At 44.2% G+C, this 7,540-nt stretch overlaps 1 protein-coding gene across 1 annotated transcript in view; it reads right to left on the reverse strand.

Annotated features, from left to right (window-relative positions):
- Nucleotides 1-6,294, reverse strand: part of supt4h1 (SPT4 homolog, DSIF elongation factor subunit) — a 15,070-nt gene extending 8,776 nt beyond the window's left edge. Inside the window, exons 1-2 of the mRNA XM_048612550.1 lie at nucleotides 6,181-6,294; nucleotides 4,593-4,699 (exon numbers count right to left, since the gene is read on the reverse strand). Coding sequence (XP_048468507.1) covers nucleotides 4,593-4,699; nucleotides 6,181-6,252 — 179 coding nt within the window. The 5' untranslated portion in view covers nucleotides 6,253-6,294. The remainder of the gene's footprint in view (nucleotides 1-4,592; nucleotides 4,700-6,180) is intronic.
- Between the last annotated feature and the right edge of the window lie 1,246 nt (nucleotides 6,295-7,540).

The raw sequence follows: 7,540 nt of genomic DNA on the forward strand, positions 1-7,540 counted from the left end.
CTCATCCCTCACACCCCGTCCACGCAATAAGAACCAAAAAAGAATCCCCCTCGTCCTCACGTACCACCCCACCAACCTCCGGATCCAACGCATCATCCTCCGACACTTCCGCCATCTGCAATCCGACCCCACCACCAAAGACATCTTTCCCTCCCCACCTTTATCTGCTTTCCGGAGGGACAACTCTCTCCGTGACTCCCTTGTCCGCTCCACACTCCCCTCCAGCTCCACCACACCCGGCACTTTTCCCTGCAACCGCAGGAAGTGCTACACCTGCCCCCATACCTCCTCCCTCACCCCCATCCCAGGCCCCAAGAAGACTTTCCACATCAAGCAGATGTTCACCTGCACATCTGCCAATGTGGTATACTGCATCCGCTGTACCCGGTGTGGCTTCCTCTACATCGGGGAAACCAAGCGGAGGCTCAGGGACCACTTTGCAGAACACCTACACTCGGTTCGCAATAAACAACTGCACCTCCCAGTCGCAAACCATTTCAACTCCCCCTCCCCCTCCCACTCCTTAGACAACATGTCCATCCTGGGCCTCCTGCAGTGCCACAATGATGCCACCCGAAGGTTGCAGGAACAGCAACTCATATTCCGCTAGGGAACCCTGCAGCCCAATGGTATCAATGTGGATTTCACAAGCTTCAAAATCTCCCCTCCCCCTACCGCATCCCAAAACCAGTCCAGCTCATCCCCGCCTCCCTAACCTGTTCTTCCTCCCACCTATCCCCTCCTCCCACCTCAAGCCGCACCCCCATCTCCTACCGACTAACCTCATCCCGCCCCCTTGACCTGTCCGTGCTCCCTGGACTGACCTATCCGCTTCCTAACTCCCCACCTACACTCACCTTTACTGGCCCCATCCCCGCCTCTTCGACCTGTCTGTTTCCTCTCCACCTATCTTCTCCTCTATCCATCTTCTATCCGCCTCCCACTCTCTCCCTATTTATTTCAGAAGCCCCTTCCTCTCCCCCTTTTCTGATGAAGGGTCTAGGCCCGAAATGTCAGCCTTTCTGCTCCTATGATGCTGCTTGGCCTGCTGTGTTCATCCAGCCCTGCACCTTGTTGTCACCAGTGGCACACTGCTGTCACAGGCCTCCAGCCTAAAAAGCAATGCTCCACCACCACCCTCTGTCTTCTACCTGCAAGTCAGTTCTGTATCCAAATGGCTAGTTCTCCTTGTATTCCATGTGATCTAACCTTGCTAACCAGTCTACCATGAGGAACCTTGTCGAACACCTTACTGAAGTCCGTATAGATCACATCCACTGCTCGGCCCTCATTAATCCTTTTTGTTACTTCTTCAAAAAACTCAATCAAGTTCATGAGACATGATTTCCCATGCACAAAGTCATGATGACAATTCCTAATCAGTCCTTGCCTTTCCAAATACATATAAATCCTATCTCTCAGGATTACCTCTAACAACTTGCCCACCAGGCTCACCAGTCTATACGTCCCTGGCTTTTCCTTATCACCTTTCTTAAATAGTGGCACCACCTTAGTTAACCTCCGGTCTCTGAGCACCTCACCTATGGCTATCGATGATATAAATATATCAGCAAGGGGCCCAGCAATCACTTAGCTTTCCACGGAGTTCTAGGGTACACCTGATCAGGTCCCAGGGAATTATCAACCTTTACATGTTAAGCTGTCCAGCACCACCTCCTCTGTAATATTGACATTTTCAAGATGTCACTATTTACTTTCCCATGTTGTCTATCTTCCAAACCTTTCTCCTCAGTAAACACTGATGTAAAATACTCGTTTAGTATCTCCCCCATCTCCGGCGGTTCCGCACACAGGCGGCCTTGCTGAACTTTAAGGGGCCCTATTCTCTCCCTGGTTACCCTTTTGTCCTTAACGTATTTGTAGAATCCCTTTGGATTCTTTACCTTTATTTGCCAAAGCTATCTCGTGTCCCCTTTTTACTCTCCTGATCTCCCTCTTAAGTATACTCCTGCTGCCTTTATACTTTTAACGATTCACTCAATCTCTGCTGTCTATATACTGACATATGCTTGCTTCTTTTTCTTGACAAAACTTCAATTTCTCCAGTCATCCAGCATTCCCTACATCTACCAGATTTGCCCTTTACCCTAACAGGAACATACTGTCTCTAGACTCTCGTTATCTCATTTTGAAGGCTTCCCATTTTCCAGTCATCCCTTTGCATTCAAACATCTGCCTGCAACCAACTTTTGAAAGTTCTTGCCCGATACTGTCAAAATTGGCCTTCCTCCAGTTTAGAACTTGAACTTTTAGATCCGGTCTATCCTTTTCCATCAATATTTTAAAACTACTAGAACTATGGTCACTGACCCCAAACTGCGCCCCCACTGACACCTCAGTCACCTGCCCTGCCTGATTTCCCAAAAGTAGATCAAGTTTTGCACCTTCTCTAGTAGGTGCATCCACATTCTGAATCAGAAAATTTTCTTGTACACACTTAAATTCCTCTCCATCCAAGCCCTTAATGTTATGGCAGTACCAGTCTATGTTTGGAAAGTAAAAATCCCCTACCATAACCATGCTATTATTCTTACAGATAACTGGGATCTCCTTTCAAATTTGTTTCTTAATTTCCCACTGTCTATTGGGGGGTCTACAGTACAATCCCAATAAGCTGTCATCCCTTTCTTGTTTCTCAGTTCCACCCAAGTAACTTGCCTGGACACATGCCCAGGAATATCCTCCCCAAGTACAGGCGTAATGCTATCCCTAATCAAAAACGCCACTACGCCTCCTCTCTTGCCTCCCTTTCTATCGTTCCTATAGTATCCATACCCTGGAACAGCTCTGTCATAAACATAAGGGCTGATAATCCTAATGCGCTACAGACCAAGAGCTTGTTGAATGTCAGGCCTTTGTCAGGACATTTGGGAGACCAGATGTGGGACTACAGTTTTGCTGTAATTATTTTACAAAACATGTAAAGTCATTGGTTATGGTCTAGAGAAGGTTTACTGGATTGATACTTGGAATGGCAGGTGTCTAATGATGGCAACTTTGAGAGTGGGGCTTTTTTCCACTGGAGTTTAGAAGAGTGAGAGGTGATGTAATTAAAGAATAAAAGATCATGAATAGTCTTGACAGGGTGAATGTGGAAAAGATGTTGTCTCTTGAAGGGAAGTCCAGAACTAGGAGGTTTTGTTTAAAAATTAAAGATCTCCCTTTTAGGATAGAGATGAGGTTTTTGTCTGTCTTAGAACATTGAGACACTTTGGAATTTGCCACTGCAGGCAGTGAAGGCAGGATTAAAAGATTTTTAAGGGAGTAATAGATACATCCTTGCTAGGCAAGAAAGTCAAAGGCTGTCTGCAGGGTATCAAAATAAAACAGGGTATAAAACAAAGTCAACTATTATCTTATTGAACAGTGTAGCAGGATAAAGGGGCTGAATGGCCTCTTTTTGTTCCTTGTTCATGTGCTTCTATGCTCTAACCTTCTCTGTACACACATCTAGCTTCTCCAGGCTGTCCACCCAATTGTAATCCCTCATTATTGGAACCATTCAAATAAATTTCTTAATATAAAAGAAACAGGAGTAGACCATTTAACCCTTTACCATTTCATCATTCAATGCATGGCTGATCTTCCATCTCAACTCCACCCTCTTGCACACTTCTCACAAACAATTTCCCTAATATTCAAAAATTAAATGATCATCCACAGCCTTGCACAATACAGAATTATAACAACACCCAAGAAGCTTGACACCATCCAGGACAAAGCAGCCCGCTGGATTGGCACTATATCCACAAGCATTCACTTCCTCCACCACCATCGATCAGTAGCAGCTGTGTGTACTATCTACAAGATGCACTGCAGAAATTCACCAAAGATTCTCAGACAGCATCTTTCCAAACCCAGGATCACTTCCATCTAGAAGGACCAGGGCATCAGACATATGGGAACACCACCACCGCCAAGTCACTCACCATCCTGACTTGGAAATATCACTGGTCCTTCACTGTCACTAGGTCAAAATCCTGGAATTCACTCCCAAACAGCATTGTGGGTCAACCCACAGTAGGAGGACTGCAGTGGTTCAAGAAGGCAGCTCACCACCACCTTCTTAAAGGCTACTAGGGACGGGCAAGAAATGCTGGCCAGCCAGCGACACCCACATCCTACAAATGAATAGAAAAAAAATGTTCTATATTCCCTTTAATATAGACACTTCTCAGCTTGGTTATAAATGGATGACCTTTTATTCCAAAATGTAAGCCAAGGAAAACATACTACACACTCTCCAAAGCCTTCACGTCCTTCCTAAATTGCAGTATCCAGAATCGGATGCTGTCCTCCACTGGGCGGAACTAAAGTTTGATATCAGTTCAGCACAAGTTTCTGGCTTTTTCAGCAGTAAACTTCTATTGATAAAGAAGAAGATCCCACATTATTAATTATATTAACCCAACCACCTTCAAATGTTCACCATAGTTCTTTTAATTAAATGAGCTTTAAGACATCTCCATTTTTCCCAAACAAAGAAATGTCACACCCTCTTCCAACACCCCCCAAATTAAAACTGTCAATTCCCCCCACCTTATAAATTGTGTAATTGTAAACTAACTTACCCATCAAAAGAAGAACTGGTACAGTCATACACCATCTCTCGATTCCCCTTCATTTGCAGGTAGGAATCACAGTTATCACAACCATCATACTCAAATTGATCGATAGTCTATAAAGCAGAGAAAAGACAGATAGGTATGTCATGTTTAAATTAAAAATCATCAAATGGCATTTATAGGTGTCAAAGACACTGATGCCTCGTACACATTCTTTTAGCCATAAAATGGCTGATTTCAATATTAACTGAGAAGCTGGTACTGTCATTAAAAGGAACAGTTGCAACAATGAATACAGTACAGACCTGAAGAGCTGCAGTTCAATTAATGACAAGTTCAAACACACTGCAATTCCATTCGTATGTCCTACATGAAGCCTTTGTTGCTCCATGAAAACTTGAAGCCACACTCAATAACAGAATTTTTCTCCAATATTCAGTCATAGTAACATAGCACAGAAACCAGTCTATGCTAACCATAATTCCAAACTAAACTAGTCCCACCTGCCTGCACATGACCCATATCCCTCCAAACAATTAGCCATATTCACAGATGTAGAGTACAGAAACAGACCCTTTGGTCCAACTTGTCCATGCGACCAGATATCCTAAGTTAATCTAGTCCCATTTGCCAGCATTTGGCCTATAACACTCTAAACCCTTCCTATTCAAATACCCATCCAGATGCATTTTAAAATGAAGTAACTGCACCAGCCTCCACCACTTCTACTGGCAGCTCATTCCATACACACACCATCCTCTGCTTGAAACTGTTGCCCCTTAGGTCCCTTTTAAGCCTTTCCCCTCTCACCTTAAAACCTATGCCTTCTAGTTTTGGACTCCACTACCCTCAGGGGAAAAAAACATTGACTATTCACCTTATCCATGCCACCCATGATTTTATAAACCTTTAAAGGTCACCCCTCAATTTCCTACACACCAGTGAAAGAAGTCTCAGCCTATCCAGCCTCTCCTTATAACTCAAACCCTCCATTCCAGGCAACATCCTCAATTTTTTTTTGAGGTCCCTACAGCTGAATAATATTCTTCCTATAACAGGGTGACCAAAATTGGGCACAGTACTCCAGAAAAGGCCACACCAATATTCAGAACAACGTCAACATGACATCCCAATCCTATACTCAAAGGTCTGAGCAATGACAGCAAGGGTGCTAAATACCTTCTTAACCACTTGTAACATGTAACTTCAAAGAATTATGCGCCTGAACCCCTAGGTCACTCTGTTCTACAACAGTATCCAAGGCCCTACTTATTACCTTGAAGCATCAGATTTAACGACAAACCCTTATTGTTGCGACTGCATAGGACATTGTATATTATTGTTGGAGCTGAACTTTTGGGTGCTCGCAGAAGTGGTTTTGAATTCTGCCCACCGACAGTGTATAAGCGGTACGCAAAGAAGAACAGTTAAAAATGCCCCTAATCAACTCATAATGGAGTTGAACAGTTAAAACCGAACCTCGCCAACAATTAGTCCTCACTGAACAGCGTTAAAACAAGCCTCACTCGCTCAAAATACGAGCGAACGCAATCTAAATGAAGTAGTGAGAACCATATACTCTATCCGGACCTACTTTAACCAACGAACACAAGAGACAAGCCCGTAAATGTCGTAAATCTTTAGGGACTGTCTCTAACGTTGCCATCACTAATGTGAAAATTAAGTCTCCTGCAGAAAACTTCCGGCTACGCACAAAATTACGTCACTTCCGTAGACTCGGAATGCAGTTGAGCAAAATACCAGAACTGGCCGCAATATAAAGGATGGCGCTGTCGTTACCTAACAACGTTAGCCCAGAATTCAATAGTACTGTCAACACAGCGACACCGTTAGCAGCAGCATTTCTGACTAAAAAAGAACCATACATATTACAGTCACTTTCAATTTACACCTTTCATTTATCTACGCAATCTCCTATATTACAATAGACCTTCCTTAAGGTATAAAACTAGGAAAATGTACTAAATACTAGGAGTGACCCACAAAACAATTTCTAAATTTATTGAAACAGCAGTTCTTTGAATTTTCATTGACATGCTACTCCATGCTTCGTTGCAATCTTTCGCAACTCAAAACCATCCCATTTCTTTCCCATCCCACCCCATTCCACTCCCTCTTTCTTATGCAACCGGACTCCAAATTTCACCCCCCATTTCATGCTTTCCTCGCAATCCCATATTGCAATCCACCACCAGCCTTCCATACTCTACTACTGAAGTCCCTGTCTTGTATGCTGTCTCCCCATTTACCATACAATAGACCCTCCACATGCTGCCACTACCCTTTCTCCATCTTCCATGGCATCTAAACCCACCCTCATATCTTTCACTCCTCTCACGCAAGTCGACCTCCCATCTTATCCCCATGTCTTTCACTTCCTCACATAACATCCACCTGCATGCGATCTTTAAATGTCCGACGGCATGCCATCCCTCTGATATTGTCCCACCCTGCAATGATAGCCACCTTCCATGCCAATTGTACCTCATTCTTTTTCTTCTTATCACATGACCCTGCAAATGTCATACCCCTCTAGGCTGTAGACTTTTCCCAAACATTCCCCTACCCCGTACCCATCATGTTGCCCCACATTCCCTCCTATGAGATTTCCCTCTTCCCTGGTGATCCACCACACTAACCCTGCCCTCTGCCATCCCATTCCTCCCATTTCTGTCCAACCTCAGTGCCATTCTAATCCTCCCATTCAGTTCCCCTACCACCCCTAATCTATTCTCCTCATCTTTACCCCACACTATTCAAACACCTCCATCCATCCCCACCCCAATTCCAAAAACCAGATAACCTTGTTGTTGGACTCCCCTAAAATTGTGTTTTTCCTCACAAAGAACCTGCCAATTACCATAAATCCTATTGTTACTGCCACCCAACCACCAACAGTTAGCAATTGTAAATTACCTACATGCCCCAGTGTG

The sequence above is a fragment of the Rhincodon typus genome, chromosome 26 (assembly GCF_021869965.1).
Source record: "Rhincodon typus isolate 14 chromosome 26, sRhiTyp1.1, whole genome shotgun sequence".
NCBI lineage: Eukaryota > Metazoa > Chordata > Chondrichthyes > Orectolobiformes > Rhincodontidae > Rhincodon > Rhincodon typus.